This window comes from Ruditapes philippinarum, unplaced genomic scaffold (genome assembly GCF_026571515.1).
Source record: "Ruditapes philippinarum isolate M1 unplaced genomic scaffold, ASM2657151v2 ctg6963_1_1_1_1, whole genome shotgun sequence".
NCBI classification, from domain to species: domain Eukaryota; kingdom Metazoa; phylum Mollusca; class Bivalvia; order Venerida; family Veneridae; genus Ruditapes; species Ruditapes philippinarum.
In genome coordinates this window covers 28,818-47,446 of record NW_026861469.1, presented here as the reverse complement: position 1 = coordinate 47,446, position 18,629 = coordinate 28,818, and the positions used below count along the sequence as shown (strand labels likewise).

The 18,629-nt window shown below is 30.7% G+C and overlaps 1 protein-coding gene and 1 long non-coding RNA gene across 2 annotated transcripts; both read left to right on the top strand.

Moving 5' to 3' along the window:
- Positions 1 to 986: 986 nt before the first annotated feature.
- LOC132715718 (uncharacterized) lies at positions 987 to 3,483 on the top strand. The gene is made up of 6 exons (XR_009623719.1): positions 987 to 1,045; positions 1,412 to 1,498; positions 1,934 to 1,984; positions 2,595 to 2,688; positions 3,084 to 3,110; positions 3,464 to 3,483. It is a non-coding gene; the product is annotated as an uncharacterized LOC132715718 (long non-coding RNA).
- Positions 3,484 to 10,264: 6,781 nt separating this feature from the next.
- LOC132715719 (ovostatin homolog) lies at positions 10,265 to 18,493 on the top strand. The gene is made up of 6 exons (XM_060698781.1): positions 10,265 to 10,301; positions 12,639 to 12,668; positions 13,431 to 13,472; positions 14,357 to 14,380; positions 14,737 to 14,809; positions 18,364 to 18,493. The coding sequence occupies exons 1-6, from the start codon at positions 10,268 to 10,270 to the stop codon at positions 18,491 to 18,493; spliced, it is 333 nt and encodes a 110-aa protein (XP_060554764.1). The 5' UTR covers positions 10,265 to 10,267.
- Positions 18,494 to 18,629: the final 136 nt, after the last annotated feature.

Here is an 18,629-nt window from a genome sequence, read left to right as displayed (position 1 = left end):
GGTTCAGCTACAAAACTTTTCTAAATTAAAAACATGACTGCTTGCTGCTGGTTTTAAAACTCAGAAAGTGATGTGTTTCAAAAATATCAAAATGAAAGGTACACTTAATAGAACAACTATGATATCAACTCAGATGAGTAAATACAGTAATAATAAAATGTAAAATAAACGGTAATAATTTCCAATAATGTAGTCAAAAAGAAATATTCAATCCCGGACGAGCCCCCAATTTCTGTTACGAGCCAGGCGTAACGAGAAAGAAAAGCCAGCAACAAACTTGTAACAATAACAAATTTATTACAGAAAAATTATCAAAGAAAAATAAAATAACAAATTATGTTTACAAATACCTGAAGTCCAAATGAAAATGAAAATCTTAAATGTCTAGTCTGATCCTGGAATGATCCTTTGGAATAGCACACTTAAATCCAAGTTAAATCCAAGAACACTTTAGAATAAATTCCCACAATAAAATCCACAAGAATAATTTAATCTATTTTGAAATAATCCAAGCTCCAATAAATCACTTAATTTCCAAGTTGAATAATACTCCAAATATATTGATGACTTAAACGGTAACTGATGACTTAAAGATTACTGATGACTTAAAAGGTAAAGGTAATGAAAAATGTCAATTTATATATATTAACTAAGAAAATTCCAGAAAGGTCTATTATGTTCTCAAGTAATCATAATCTAGCAACTTCAACAATAAAGAACATTCCAGAAGTTTCTATCTAAATATAATGCATGAGTTTTCTACAACAGTTAAGAAAGTTCTAGTACATACATGTAGTTAATGTTCTAAAAATAGAACAATGATAATATTGGAAATACCAACAGGTCAGATATAAATTATATACATGTAATATGTTGCATACATAACAATATCTTTTATCAAATAAATATTTTTAAAAAAAAAACATGCAAAAATATTAAAATTAAACAACAGTCGTTTTTGTATACATGATTGCAAACTTTATTTCAGATTACAGGGAAGCTATTTGCATGGAATCAAAATAAAAAGAGTCAAATAGGAAAAAAGGTGGTAGATGCATAATTATGTTTTAGTTTTGAGCTGACATTGACTTATAGAAAAGTTCTTATACAAATAGTAATAATAGATGTAACAGTATAAGGAAATTTAAAATAAATTAAATCCATATAAAATTAAAAATTGTTTATCAACATGTACTAAACCTTGAAATATCTTATCAGAAGTGAGTTGGCTATATTTGTCAAATACTGTTTAACTTGTAGGGTTTATTATTATTATTATTATTGTTATTGTATTTTTACGTTATATCTCAATCAATAAATTATTGATAAAACCAAACATTGTTATTTCAAATGATCCTTTTATCATATTTTTAAATTGAAAATATTATATAATAATTACTTCTTATTTCAGAGGACGATTAAAAATGTTTCTTTAAAAAAGAAGCTGTTAAATTCATATGGAGGAAAACTTACTTATTCTCATAATAAACATAGACAGGTGTATACACTTTTCAAAATCACATATATATATAACAAAATGAATTTGAAATAAACGCGGAAAGATAAGATAATATTAATATACATATATTGGGTATAAGTACAAAATTTGAATAAAGTAGTGCAAATAAGAATTTATCATTACGGATATATATACTTATTAAAAACATCCAAATCATTCATTTATGTTATGCAAAATGCATTTTATATTGAATTCATTGTCGTTTTGTGTAATATTTGCACACGAATAAGGTAATTAATATTTTAAACTGAATATGTGCCATTTGCATATATCGTGTTGAATACATACTTTTTTGTTTGCAAAATGTTAGTCATTCAAACTGTTTTGCAAAATGAATGTATCTAATATGTAAAAAAACTATCTTGTAATTCAAAGTTAGGGACAGAACAAAACGGTCATTTTTACCTTTTTTAGAAAAAAATGTTCAAAAGAAATAGCAAGTTCTCTGGAGAAGATATATATCATGTAAGTATACGAAAATTATTACCATTTAGCCTTATCAATGAATTTTTCCCCTTGAAAGACGGGCACAACATGTGTTTTATTATTTTTGTAATAGGTTTGGGTAAAAGTCTAAGATTTAGAATATGTTAAATGGTTGAAGAAAGCAGCGTTGATCAATAAAGGATAATAAAGTGATATATTGATGTCAATACAAAAGTACTAAATTACTATAACTGTACCTAAATGCCAAAAAGCACAAGATGGTTCAGCTTTATAGCCAATGGGTATTTTTTCGGAAACTGTAACATGGAGCATAGTTTTAGAAATAATGAGGTCTAATTGGCCTTAAACTTTTAGTTGGAGTATATTGAAATTCTAGAAGAACTGTTACAGTTTGATTAAAATACACATTTATGGAAACGTAGAAGTGGGTTGCTTCTATTCCAAAGCCGTCGAAGGATACTTATAATTGAGAAGATTTGATTATTTATGCCATTTACAATGGAATTTTGTAAATATAATAATAGCGGTAAAGAATATTATACTACTTTCATTATATGCTTAATTGTTTAATTAAACGTTAATGTGAATTTGTGACGTTATTTCGTTTTAAATTAAATATCATTAACAGGAAAGTGGTGTAGTGGCCCTCTCAAATATAGATGTGTATCAGAAAACGGACTATAAGCAGTTATTTATGTTCAACAATGTTTTACCCGGAAAATGTAAGCATAATATCAAAAATTTTGCATTTTTAACGCAAAGGATTTAAATACTTATTTCTTTATTTAATTATAATAAACGATAATATGAACGTTGTCATCTAAGACTAGTAATCGTCCAGGATTTTACAAAACTTTGAATTTCCAGATAAGATCCAGTCTATTACAATCCGTGTCTCATCAAAGTTATTCTTACAATGACAAAACAAATCTATTATATATGTCTTCCCATATTTAAGATACATTCCACCGTTAAAAGTCCCAGCAAAGTCGCACCAAATTCCACGCATTATATATTTTATTCTTTTTCGTGTGAAAATCATTTGTACACGGAAGAAATATTTATTCCATAATATTATTTTCATTGAATAATTTTATGAATTTTTGTTCAATTTAAGGCATCCATTTAACAACATTACCTCCAGGTAAGCTGGTTTACTTAACTTTATAAATTCATTGGCGAAAATGTCACCCAAAAATTAAATACATCTTGGTTCAGTAAAATTGCTTTTAATTGAAAGTTTAAAGAAATGCACTATATATCATTTACCTAAGTGATAAACAACAATTTTTTCTGACTGATGTATTCAGTTATGTTACCCTCTATATGTGTTACTATATTTGTTAATATATTTGTACATAAATCATTAATTATTATTTTTATTTCTACGTAACTGCATATGCATTCAATCATAAAACAAAGCAATATATCATACTGGCTATTACCGAATTATCTTACAAATATTTTAATCGTCTTTTTTCACTTTTATTTTTTAAGGTATATTTACAACTGTCGGTAAGTAAAAACCTCATTTTTCCATTTACAAATTGAATTATGATAAAATAAAAAAATTTTGTTTGCCACTTAAACGGATTTCATATGAACGAATCGAAATCTTAAAAGAAAACACCTTTAAGGTATTTGTGTGGCTTGCTTATATAATTTTGAGCAGCATATATAAAGGACACATCTCGGCTGTGGTACATTGAAAATTCGGTGTTTTATTTCCATCTAAAGTTCATGATATATACAAATCAAGTAAAGTCAAAGTGAAATAGTTTATTTGCATTAACATTTTAAAGTTCATCGCCAAGTTTTATGAAAGGCGGTTAATAATAATAGAAATAATAACATGCATATTTTAGTCTTGATTTATGGTCAATAGAATTGTGCGTGAAGCTGCTAAAAATCAGAATATATATACAAATCAGATACAAGTCAGAAACAGTCTAATAATCTTCAATGTCAATAATACATCAAGTCAAAAGAATAGAGGTTTGTTATCAATTGTCTATTACTTAAAATCATTTTCCTAATAAATGAAATTCACAGTTTGTTATGGTATTTATGCAGGAAAATGAGATATGAAATTTATTCGAGTTATTGCTCTAAACTTAGTAATGTTTGCATTTTTCAGCCTCTATCTCGTGTAGCCCAAAAGTATTTGAGTCATGAAACTTTACAGAAATAGTGATCATTATGTGTAATTAATTGTACACCAGTGGATTTGTGTGTGTTTGTAGAGGTTTTGCCGTTGACTTATTAAAACTTTGCATTTATTTCAACGTCGTGCGTAGCCAAAATATATTTGACCTATTCATATAACTTTACAGATATATTGATGAATATATGAAGTTGTGCACCTGGGGTTCCATGTATATATTCATTCTGTGTTTGTGGAGATATTTTCTTGACTCAGTTAAAATTCGCAGTTTTAAACGTGTATTCCGCATAACCAAAAATGTATTTGCACGAAACTTTACATAAACGATTGTCTGAATGTGAAGGTTATGCGTCTGGATTTATTCATCATTTGAAGAGTAATTACCCCCCCCCCGACTTAAATAAAATGCAGAAATTGTTTGAGCCTAGAATCACAAAACTTTACAGAAAGTTTGGTCATCATGTGTAGTTGTGCACCTTGACTTAGTGACAATTGGCATTTTTCAACAAAAAGTATTTGACCAAGAGTCATGAAAGGTCAGCAGGTGTAGGTGTGTACTTGGGAGTTTGCTTGTATATTTAATCAGCATGTGAAGAGTAAATGTTGTGTCGCATGAACACAAAAGTATTTGACACAGTGTCATAAAACTTTACAGGACTGTTGATCTGTATGTGAAAATAAAGTTGTCAGAATTGCGAAAATTGGATGTCGTTTTTATGCTCCAAACCACTCAGGTATTGAAAGTCATATAAAATTTCCTTTATATGTCCCTCTATCGTACTGTCCTGTCAGAAGACAGTGGAATTTGGGGGCACCTGTGTATTATGGACTGTTATAAAGGACTGATTTCCATTAATTTTGAAACATGTTTTTTTCCTTTCAATCCTTTCAATCTTTCAAACAACTGTTCAGTATATTTAGGCTAATAATTCTTTTTATCTAGAATGTTTACAAAGTTTTCCCTTGTTTGATCTATGTAACCTAGTTGTTTTTATTTCTTCAGGTGACCAATGTTCAAACTTGAACTAGAAATCATTAAAACAATTTTTTTCAGGACATCTCGGCTGACACTGTTACCTCTTGACTGTTAACAAGGTTTTTCCATTTTCGACTTCAAATAATGCATAATTATCTTAACTTGAGCTAGAAATCATTTAAACATAATTCATACCAATGCCTATGATGTTTAGGCAAAAAATGTTACTTATGAGTGTAAACGTAATTTATCCATATTTGGACTGTTTGACCTAGTTTTTGACCAGTTCATCAACAAATCATCTAAACAATTCTTCTGACTTATTTCAACGATATTTTGACCGAAATTGTAGCCTCTTGAGGATTGAGAAGGTTGTTGCAGATTTGTTTTGTGTGACTATGTTTTAGCAATATTCGAACTTGAGCTAGGAGTCATCTAAATAACCTTTCCGACTTATAACCAGGACATTAGTAGAATATATCTTAGTTAACCTTCCATATGCAAAAAAAAATGTTTGCCGAGGAAATTTTATGAACATTTCATTTTGTATGTAAGTAAATTTTAATTTCACAGTAGTTGAATAAAATTTATTCTCTTATTCTATACTGTTTTCCAAAGATAGCTTATTGTTCTTCCAAACGTTTTCTCTGTGTATGTTACTTTGTTTGTTCAGGTGACAATTCATTAACTAAATTATGTTTATACATACATTTAGAAACATGTTTAAGTGCAAATTTATTGAAGTTTATGATAGCTCTAAATTCCAAATTTGCCAACATTGATGATTTTGATTATACACTTTTCATATATATAAACATTTTAGATAATAAAGTTATATGTGATTCAGAAAAAAAAATCTATAAGAAGTGATTAAACCGACATAATTCTGTAAAAAAAATAGATTTGAAAAATCACTTTTAGTACTGCATATTATGAAACCAACCGTTTTGTTTAACAGTTTTATTGGTTTAAACGTATTTAAACATTTAACAAGTGAACAATATTAACAAAGTATATTTTGGGATTGGGCAGAAACAAGGGGGTCATACCATGCCTGCGCATCCTCAAAATTCTGATACCGCGAACATCTTTTCAAACGGTACGTTGAACAAAAATGAGTCATGTAAAGCAATCAGAATAGATTTAAATTTAATTTCTTTTGCAAAGAAGATGTTCTTACTTCTAGTTTTAATATTTCAACTGCTTTGACACAAGTCTTCCCTTTCTTGTCAGTATTTCGCGTTGAATGCGATTTTGATTCTGGATACTAAGTACACCTGGCGTTAAAATGTTACAGAAATTGAGAAATTGTCGATTAAACTGAAAGTTTCACACAACTGGAAGTTAGTTTATTGTAGAATCTATTTCACAAATATATGTTCAACCTTTGTTATTTTTCCTATGTACGAAAAATGTCTTAAAACGAACTATTTACAGCAAATAGACATTATGATACTGCGTACACTCTAAAAATATCGAGATACTGTGTACCCATTTAAATGTTATTGATTCTGTCTACTTTTTCCTCGATCAGTTTAAGTTTGTTATGGGATCAAATTGACAACACTGGCAAACAAAGCAAGAGGGCCATGATGGCCCTGAAATCGCTCAACTGTATATAGGCCCCCGGGCCAAGGCCAATTTTTAACCAGGGGCTTTTATTTGAACAAACTTGGTAGACACTCATTAGAAGATGTTTCGTAATAAATATCTAAGCTCTAGCTCTTGGGGTTTTTATAAAGAGAATTTTTTAAGTTTTAATATATACATATAAGGAAAATCAATGACCCCTGGGGCGGAGCCAATTTTAACCCAAGGGTACTAATTTCAACAAACTTGATAGACACCCATTAGAAGATGTTTCATGCTTAATATCTTAGATCTAGCTCTTTTGGGTTTTTTAATAGAAGATTTTTTTAAAGTTTTTACTATATAAATAAAGGGAAAACAATGCCCCCCCCCCTGACTCGGGGCCATTTTTTTACCCCAGGGCTTTTATTTGATCAAACTTGGTAGACACCCACTAGAAGATGTTTCATGCGTAATATCTAAGCTTTAGCTATTTTGGTTTTTTAATAGAGGATTTTTTAAGTTTTTACTACATACAAATAAGGAAAATCAATGACCCCCTGGGGCGGAGCCAATTTTTACCCCAGGGAATTTATTTGAACAAACTTGGTAGACACTGACTAAATGATGTTTCATGCCAATCATTTAAGCTCTAGCTCTTTCGGTTTTCTAAAAGAAGATATTTTAAGTTTTTTTGCTTTTGGTTGCAATGGCAACCGGGGTTCTGCTTGGAATTAAATTCTTTGAACAATTTTTAAAGTTGACTACCAAAGGAACATTCCTGTGAAGTTTTGATGAAATTGACTTTACGGTTTTTGAGGAGATGTCATTTAAAGTAAAAGTTAACGGACGGACGAACGACGGACGGACAGACGCCGGACGAAAAGCGATCACAAAAGCTCACCATGTCACTTTGTGACAAGTGAGCGAAAAATAATAAAAAAGATAATTAAAATAAAAAAAGATTCTAAATCTGTGATAAAGTATGCTCTCTTAAAATGTTTAAAATGTACATCCTAAAAAGGGTTTGAGTTAAATATATGTACTCATTTATGTAACACCCTTAAGTGATAAATTTTTCGTGCACTGCATTTTAAAAGAACCAACTTTTTATAGTCAAATTTATAACTAATTTAAAGAACATTACCTCGGTTTAGTCAGTTGATGTACTCATTCAATATGTTTATCACATACCCATACTGCTTTTGCGTCTCCATAAAAATGGTATTGCACGGCCGTGAATATATTTTGACGTGACGTTATATGCGTTAATCACGACCGTGTAATACCATTTTTACGGAGACGAAAAAGCGAAACGGGTATGTGATAAACATGTAAGTTTAATACTGAATTTCCTGAACGATTATATTATGCGAGCCTCTGACGAATGAATGCATCAACCGACTTAAAAAACCTTTAAAGAACGTTGATATTAGAAAACTGAGGCGAGAACAAATTTATCCACCACCAATGTAGTCCAACTATAGTTTCTTTGCAAAAGAAATTAAATTCAAATATATTCTGATTGCTTTACATGACTCGTTTTTGTTCAAAATACCGGTTTTGAGGATGCGGGCGCATGGTATGACCCCCTTGAGAAAGCTATAAAGCTTATGAGTGTCCCTACCCAAATGAAAAAATCGGACTACAGTTTAAAGCAGCTTTCAGAATTGGTTGCAAATGCAAAGCAGTATGTTTTCCGTTCCCTTTCTATAACTATGTTTACCATATTTTTTTTTATTTAATATACGATGTACATGTATATTCAAAAACGCATGCACAAATGATTTTAACTCGGTGAACTATAAGTGATTTTGAACGTGTAACTGTTAAAGAGCTTTTATTTTAAGCCGATAAATGGATAACATTTTAAATGTAGATTTTTTTTTCATGTTATTACTGGGAACAAGTTCGCCATGAATAGATTATGATATAATCAAATGATAAGCCAAAACTTCAAATGTGCTTTCAAATAGAAAACAACTGTAGCAAATATAATAGATTGCAAAAGTTGGACAACAAAGCAAACAAAATCAATAATATATAACACTCTTGCAGGTGTTGCTATTATCGATTTGTTTTCAAACACTATCAATAACTAATTATGGTACAAAAATACGTACGCATATTTCCTTTTTCGAGTCAAGCAATATTTATATTGAAAATAATGCCAAAAATGACGTCAAGGTCACATGGTATTGTTACATAGAGTAGTACTCGTGTGTTTTCTTTGACATGACGGTTATGATTTAGTCAATGCCGTATTAAGCCAGAAATCTGACACCAATTATCTTATTTATATATAGACAGAGCAGACACGCTCGTAATGGTTTAACCTAATGCCTTGGACATTAATTAATTTTATCCCAATTAAACGATACATTAAATTTTAATAAGCAAATGACCAACAATGAAATAATCAAATTTGAGCATAAACATAGTATACATGTATCAGACATTTTAATTCTAAAAGTGACAGACCCGTTACCAAATCTAACCGAAATTTAAACACACACACGCACCAAAGCACGCACACACGCGCGCACGTAAATCGCACGTTATCCAAAAAGACTCGACTGCTTCGCACCCGAATCAAACCATTAGCGTTTTGAAGCAAATTGTTAGTTTCTTGACATATTTTGCTTGTATATGTTGCAAATTGTTGTTTGTCTTTAATAGGAATGTTAATCTTTTTCTATTTCTGTTCCTGTTTTAAAACATGATAGGGTATTGAAAAGCGCGTTTGAAACTTTCTCATTATTTTTCTTTCTTCAAGCATCTGCCGGTAAGTACCAGTTTGGTTTATTTTCTCTCAATCTATCATATCAAAATATGTTCGAGTACATTCATGACATCTTTTCGTTATTTGTTTGTAGAGCAATGATTTTTCAGAAATTGACAATATTTAATGATTTTCGCAAAATCACTAAACGTTCAAAGATCGGATGATAATAATGTATTAGACTCTTAAGCGAGAAACTCGTGTACCATATGCATATAAAGATAAATTTCGAAGTTATGATTTCCAATAGCTAAAATTACTAATTGGATGATTTATCTTAAATTATACAAAAATTTTTGCTTTTCAATTTCAACATTATTGCTGTTTACATATTAAGTGAAAAGATTTACCTCTTTGAAAATAGTTTTTATCGTATTTTATTTAATTTGTTTTTAAAGAAGTTTTAAAATGGTCTAACCCAAGTCAAGTCATAATTCTGTTATTCACATATGTCACATTTGGCAGTAATGCATTTAACAGTATGTAAACGCTCTGTATTAAGTAATTTTGATACATTTTTGATATTAAGTGTTTGTGATACTTTAGCCTTACGTATTTGTGATTCAATTGTCTTTATTATTATTATTGATGATGATGATGATGATGATGATGCATTATATGTACAGAATTATTGAAACTAAGCTAATGTGATAAGTTATATGTAAAATCATTTGAATTAGAATTTTTACTCAAGTTCGTCCTCAGAAATAAAAGGAAATTTCTCATACTAATTTCTAAATCAATACATGTTTAAGTTAGCATTGAATAATACATATTCATAGATTTAAATGATTTTTGTTAGTTCCGGAGATGATCTGGGGGAAGACACCTACAGTTTCTGCAGGTAATATCTTATAGACTTATCATTTTATTATATATCATCTAATATGCTATTTGCATTGAATTTAACTAGCATTTACAAAATTATATTATGAACTGAAAGTAAGTGGAAAAACATATATAGTCAAATAAACTAGTGTTCTAAAGTATTTAAAATAGTATAATCATTCATTTATATTAATGCAGTCATGAACTCTAAAATCAATTTCCCTTAACTTCACATGAAAGGAAATGTTAATGGTAAATAGATAATTCGTATTAACGTATTCATCGAATTTACTTTCTTTACTTTTCTTTATTTTGTAGTAAAAACGATACTTACAATTTATAGAAGTATATAAAACATTTATCGCTATTTCTTTTTTGTTAGACAGCTTCCCCGCTAAAATAAGTTTGACGAATTGTGTCACCGATTAGCCATTAAGAATTTATAACTTTTGGTCGATCCCTTTATAATGTACATAGTAATTATGCTTAAGATAATGCAATTAAATTTTTTTTCATATATAAGTAGCATACAGTAAAATATTGTGAAAATAAATAAACTTCTTTACATAAAGATTATCTAATAACATATTAAACCATCAGTAACAGCAGTTGCATTAATAAGGGGAGCGGTGGCCTAGTGGTTAAGGTGTCTGCCTCTCAACCCTACTCGGGTCACGACTATGTTTCTTCATATAACACCAGTATTGGTCGGTTCATGGAAGCTGACTCGAAAGTGATTAATATAAGTTGCGAGAACTTGTTTCGCAGTCAAGCTAAAATAAATATGTTTAAACCCAGTTGAGTTAATCGATATAAAGAATTTCTAGATAACGTTAGCAATGTCGTTAAACAATGTTTTTAGTATTTTTACATACATTCATATAATTATCAAATGTGGTTATTGACAATCAAGTTCTTCTGGATGATGTTTCTAAAATAAAACGAGTTCAATAACATCAACGAAGTCATGCAACACCTCAGTATTAGTATTTCTTTTGTGTTTAACTATAATTCAATTATGTAACCTGGTATCTATATCTGTTACTATATTTGTATTAATTTTCATTATAAATTTGTTTTGTTTTATTTCATGTAAAAAGGCAATTTATTTTATGCTTTTCAGTGGATTACTGATTTATCCGTGAAAATTATATTTGAATATTTCACAGTGAAAATTATCAAAATATAATTTCACACTTTTCAATGATGAGACTTATTTTTAAGTTAAGATGAAGATCTTCCCCATGTGATAGGTACCTCAATTTTACTATTGTTGACAATTCTGACATTGTCAGGGCTGTTTAGAGAAAATCAAAGCTGACATTGATAAATAACTGAATTTTCAAAAGTAATAAAAAAAAGAAAAAAAAACTTACTTCAATTCATTCAAATTACCAATCACCAAATATTGTCTCTAATTTTTTGTTTCATTTTTACAGTCTGAAAAATACATTTCCTTCCACATGCAAAAACTGTTCTTGATGGCATTTAGGCATATTTAAGTATCCTACGAGCAATTACTGCCTAATAACTTGAAAAGCAATGACAGCCATCAGCCAAAAGAATAAGTAAACAACCCAGCGTTCGTAAGGCAGCATTTCAAAAAGTCCATGTTTTCCAATTTCCTAGCCGCTTTTTGAATGTTTATACATCGGTTAACACTTATGTATTGTCTGTAACAATCATCAAATAAGTTTTCTTTCTTCTAAAAAGATGTATGACTAACAAATCCAATTGATATCCCTCTGAATCAAACACAATTATTTTCCTCCCGTAAAATACTCAACTTTTAAAAACGGCGGCCGCTTACATTTCACAGAGCTAGGTCTAATATAAATCAATGTAAATTCACCATAAGTAACAGAAATAAGGATGGATGGTTTGACATTTTCTCCTACTAGTATTGTTTGTGTTTTTATTATTAAACAAGCGATAATTCATATTATTTGAATAAATTGATTATCATCGCCATTTGACGTTGATTGTCGAACTTATTTTTCAGCCCAAGACTTTTTTGTATTTTATAAGAAATTTTACTAAATGAGGCTACCACTGGAGAAAACAGATTTTAATACTAAAGTTAATATTAAGAAAATTTCATTTAAACTTGTTTTAAGCATAAAATAAAAAGAAAATTTGTTGGTTTGTTGTGTAAGATGTAAATTTATTTCATCTCGTGACCTTTAAAAACTACGACACTCGTGAGAATACTGTTTTTTAAGCTCACTGATGAAATAAAATTTCATCTTACACACAAACAAACATATATCCTCTATATATCACGCTGGTTGTGTAGTAAATAAAATGACTTACCAAATAATCTTACCAATATCTCAATTGTCGTTACTTGAAGGTTTTTTACCAACCCCACCGCCAACTGCGAGTAAGTAGACATCTCAGTTTTTCAATTTATAAATTGAATTATGATAAAACTTTTGTTTGCTATTATCAACGGATTTGATATGAACGATTTGAAATCTTGAAAGAAAACATGATTTTGTTTTGAAGAAGAAGAAACATTTTAGAACTGGTTTTATTTGCACATGTTGAATACATTTATTGTTAAAAATGTATGCACATTGTCAGCTGTTTTTGATAAAATGAATATTTAACTGAATTTGCAATTAAACGTTTAAGTTCTTCCTTAATTTCTATGCGAAAATAAGGCAGAAATTTTAAATGGATGCATATTCTTTAGCACTGTTCCCTTTGCGACATAGTTTTGTGGGGTTTGGGCTGTGTAATTTGTGCGTTGCTCCAATCTCTTTATTCACATCAGAACATGACATTTGTAGAATTGGGCGCCAATGCTGCCAATAACGTGTAAATGTTCTGTTTTAAGTATTTTTTATAAGTATTGATGATGATGATGATGATGATGTTATGATGGTGATGATGATGATGGTGATGATGATGTTAACAAAATAATTGTACCGAATTATTGAAAGAAAGCTAATTAATGTGACGAATAATATGTTAATCATTTGCGTTTGAATTTTAACACAATTTCATTATTTATTATTTATTATTCTGCACCAAAATAATAAAAAATAAATTTCTCACACTGCCTTTTAAACCAAGAATACATATTGTTGCAGTTAGAACTGAAATTTACATATCCATAGATTTAAATGATTTTTGTCAGTGCCAGCCCTGCTTTGGGGGATGACACCTACATCCGCTGCAGGTAATATCTTATAGACTTATTATTTTACTATGCATCATACTAAAACGTGTTTTTTTTTCGAATTTCACTAGCTTGTACATAATTATAATATGACCTGAAAGTAAATACAAAAATGTATTAATAAAAAACATTTTCTATTAATACATCCCCGTATTTACTTTAGGTTCATAATAGACTTTTGTACAGGTAACAAGTATTTTGGATAATTTTATCATGCTTATATGTAAATGCAGTAATTAACTTTATAGCAAAAATTCCTAAAGGCAAAATGAAAAGAGTGATTGAAAATATGAGTTTGCACATTTTAAATTTGTATGATATATAATATATCTCAATCGTACTGTTATGCTTAATAACAAAAAAGGATTTATTTTGTTAACGTTCAATAATGACACTGATAAAATTAAAAATTCTCGTTCACATAGAAAATAAAACATTTTCCTCTATAACTGCAAGGAATATAGCTCAGATATTTGGCGTGTAGTATCTTAAAATGGACCACAAATAGGATTTTGTTTTCAAATCCTGATCATGGGTTTAAAACGTTCTCATCCAGGGTTTACGTGATTTGGCAAAGGTTCATTGAAGAAAACACCTTCAGAATTATTATTTTCACAATAAATAGATATATAAATACATAGAGCTTTTTGCCTATTTTAATGAGCCTTCAAAGTGATCATAGAAATTTACTTTTCAAGAGTTTCGTTTGACTCGTACAGAAACGCGGTGTTAGTTTGCATGCATGTTTGTTTGTTTTGTCTTCTGAATTTCAAAAAAAGACACTTCGTAATCAAGAATTGCTCGACTTTAAAATAAAGCACTATTAATGTATAAGAAAAAACAACATATTAAAACATACATGTTTCCTTCATGTTTACTTCCAGGATCTTTTACCACAACCATTCCAGGTGAAAGTTTATGCTTTATTTTTTAAACATTGATCATTTAGTGATATTTCTTCTTGTAATTGTTGTGTCAAAATATATTTTTTGTGCATATAAACATAATATACAAGTCTTTGCTTGACGTGCATGTTTTCGTTTTATATGTTTCTTTCTTTCACCATATTATATGCCACTAGCTAGGTTCTGATTAACAAATGCTACACTTTTTCCAGCCGTTCAGCTTATTTAGTTCTAGTCAAAAAAAAGTTTTAAAGAACTTTTTTTATTATTATTATTAACATGTTTATATACATGTATATCCACTTTCTAACATTTTACCATTGACTATTAGCTTACATATAGCAACTGCTCACTTCCAGATTCAATTGCTGCAAAAGAAATAATACGCACTAGATTTCCCGAGACATGGCTTTGGGAAGAATATCTTATAGGGTAATATTTTATCGCCTTAACACATTGTAAAAATATTTTTACCATTTGTTACCTCACCTGATTGTCTTTTAATCGGGTAGATGTACCCAGAGTTAAAGAATTTCGATAGATAATGTTGTTTTGTAAGGCATCATTAATTTGTACATGTGCATTCGTATGCTTATCCGTCCGCTGGCGGTTTAACTGGAGAGGACTCTAGGTTAACCGTCATTCAGTCAATCCGTCCGTCCAAAACAAATAACAAAACCACTTAATCGCAAAAAGTAGCTATCTGGAATGTTTGCATGTCTTTTTCTTCTTCCTGTTTTGTAACATTTAGTTTCTATGGCAATAAATAGTTTTAAAACATGGCAAGTATAACTAAAAGATTGGATCCCGTGATATCGCAAAAAGCTACATATATTGTTATGAAAGTTAGATGACAATCTTGAGATTATACACATCTTTATTTTTCTCCCTTTGTTATAAAATTCGGGTGCTATAGACTTAAATATGGCAAAAATAACAATATTCATATAAAAAGAAAAGTACTTGAAATTTGTTTATGAACCTTTTAAGCTGGAGAGATTGCGGTATTTTGCACATTATTTTAAGCTCGACTACTACAGGAAGTATATTGAGAGCTGTCCTACTAACCAAGTGTCGGATTCCGCGTCCAGATTTTCCAAGGTTTTTACGCAGTAAAATCGTTTTCACTATAACTTTTTATTTATTAAGGCATTTACTTCAAACAGATGTTTCTGATTATCAACCACATCATATGTGACAATGTTCATAACTCATACACTAACACTATCAAAATCACCTCCCTTGAACTTAGACTTTTCATGAAAAAAATGCTTCTTTTCTATAACTTTTCTGAGAAGATTGAATACAATAGCTTGACTATTTCTAGAATTATGTCCCATTGAACTTTTTTCTAGAAGTAATTATATTTTACTCAGATTTCTTCATTTCTTTGAATCGTCCTCATTTATTCTATAACTGTTATTTCTCGTATATATGATTTTACCTTTGCCGTCCGTCCGTCCGCATTTAGCGTGTCCGGCTTTTATAGGTCAAATTCCTGGAGGGATTTCAACTAAACGTCACGGGGATCGATCAGTACAAACACTAGTTGTTCATATTGCCGACGTGTTCCGCTTTGCTGCAGAAAATGACTGCCAGGGCCATTAATAAAAAAACTTGTCCGACTTTCACAAGTCAAACTGCTGACCGGATTTCGACGAAACTTCCCAGGGGTGATCAGAACCGTTCCTCGCTGTGCATAACGCTGGCACGTTCCGCTTGCTGCACAATATGGCCGTGTCAGTCTTTCACAGGTCAAACCTCTGGCGGGAATTCGACATTCAAAATTTCACATGAGTTGTGAGTATAAACCCTGCATATTACATTAGCATATTGCCGGCCATTCTGCTGGAAGTAATTCGCTGACACTACAGTAGTGATCGGTACCAACGTAAGTTGTGCATATCGCCGGCAAGTTCCGCTTCGCTTGCTGAAATGGCCGCCAAAGATAAAAAAATGGGTCAACCGGGTTGTATTTGTATACCAAATATCATGAGGCTGAAATTTTTCTACCATTCGCCATTAATGTCGAAAATTTATCTAAGTCAGTTAACAGGAAATGGATGAGCGACAAACTTGAAATCGAATCCAACGGTATGGTACCACATGTTAAACAAAATATCAAGGGCGAATCCCACGGTATGGAACCATGTGTAAATGCTGTATACCGAATATCAAGAGGCTGTGAGTATGATAAGTAGTTGCGGGAAACGGTTATGAAAAATTCATACCATTTACATTTAATGTCGAAAATTTAACTAAGTTGGTAAACAGGAAGTGGATGAACGACAGACCTGAAATCGAATCCCACGGTACGAAAGCAATAATGCTGTATGCCAAGTATCAAGAGACTGTTATTAGTAGTTGATGAGTAAACCGTTACGAAATTTCTTTCACCGCCCGCCCAACCGACCATCCGCCCGCTTGCCTCCTGCCGCCCGACATTCACCATGTCATAACCCGGGTTTTCAACAGTGTAAACCGGACAAAAGTCCGGCTTTCAGTGATCAAACTGCTGCTTGAATTTCAATGAAATATCTCAGAAGTTGTCAGTTCCAACCAAAATTATGCTAATAACTGGTACATTCTGCGCAAAATGGTAGAACTTAAAAATGGCGCCAGCACTAAAAAAAGAACAATCTTGTTTGTCTTTCACTGGTCAAACTATCCTAATTTGCAAATTGCTGGCACCTTTTTTTCAATGCACAAGATGACTGCCAGAGCTAAAAATATAAAAAAAAGTCTTGTCCGGCTATTATGTGTCAAACTGCTGGGGAAAATTCGCTGACATTATACTGGAGTGATCGGTATTAACCTTAGCTGTATCAATGATCAAACTGCTGCTTGGATTTCAATTAAAAGTCAAAGGAGTTGTCAGTACCAACCACAACTGTGCAAATAACTGGTACGTTCTGCATAACATTTCCCTCAGAGCTAAAAATAGAAAATAATCTTGTGTTAAACGCTTGCGGAATTTACATGCTGCTGTTCAATCCTTAGAGTACATACGTGGGTGACGTATGTTTTTCTGATTAAAAATCCGTTTCAAATTTCAAATATATGTTCATTATCAATCCTATCATACCCATCGTATGCGATTCGATTTATAAGTCAAGTGCCTGGGTTTCCATAATTATTTTCATATTGAAATTATGTTTTATTTCTTTGCAAATATAAATGGTTTATATGTACAAATTGTTTTTTCTTTCCAGTTTCCTCCTTTGTATCAATAAATGGTTACTATTTTAGATTTAAATAGATACATGTAATTGTTCTTTACCACCACTCGCATCATATATGACGATTTGTATGAGTCTAGCATCTTTATTTCCAGAGTTACCTCCTCTTGAGTTTAAAAATTTTGCTTTTAAATGTTCTGGCTACAACCAGGAATATTCAAAGACTTGTCCTCTATCTGTCCGTCCCTAAAAACTGTTTCCTGAGATCACTTTTAAAGAACTTGGAATTTTCCAACAAATTTACTTAAATTAGAGAAAAGTTGAAACATTAGTTATGCATATTAATCCTGAAAAAAATTGGATCTTTTGATTATCTGTTGTATAAACACAATTTCCTTATTAAGAATGGAAACATAAGAGATTCCAATGATACAAGCAAACGATGAACTCAAAAGATTTCAGTTCATTCATGCCATCCACATTGGCATATTAAATGGTCATGACCCTTTCGTGTTGCTGTGGTCCTAACGGGTAGAAAACTTTTGTATTGCTTTCAATACTTTGACAATTGATTATCTATACTATCTTTTTATACAACCAATTGCTAGATTTCTAAAAAAGTCCTTCGTTCCAAGCCAAAACAAATTGGACTATATCGGTGATTTGCCCAATCAATATAGTCTGTAAAGCTGATTGTTTTCAATAATATACTAGTATAAGTGTCTAGAATAAAATGTAAGAAATGATATTCTTTACAGTCGAATGATTTCATCAATTAAGTTGTTAACTTTATTTTGATAATTTCAGTGCATCCGGAATGCACACAGATATCCAGACTGTCCCTGATGGTATAACGTCTTGGGTTTCATCAGTCTTTGCAACAAATCCATATTCTGGTTTTTGCATATCTGACACGAAGAAAAAGGCAATTATTTAATACTCTTATTGTACATGCAATATATAGATACAGGTCGAAAAAAAATGAGTCTACGATATTCTGAGTGTTAACCTTAAAACTATAGAATTCTGCATTGTAATGCTGTTCAAGGATAGGTTAAAGGGCGCATACTCTT

Bases quoted from the DNA above. Each gene is read 5' to 3' on its own strand.
- LOC132715719 (XM_060698781.1), top strand. From the start codon at position 10,268: ATGATCTGGGGGAAGACACCTACAGTTTCTGCAG. The intron at 12,669-13,430 runs GTAAGTAGACAT...GATTTTTGTCAG, and splicing joins AACCCCACCGCCAACTGCGA to TGCCAGCCCTGCTTTGGGGG. The intron at 14,810-18,363 runs GTAATATTTTAT...TGATAATTTCAG, and splicing joins TGGGAAGAATATCTTATAGG to TGCATCCGGAATGCACACAG.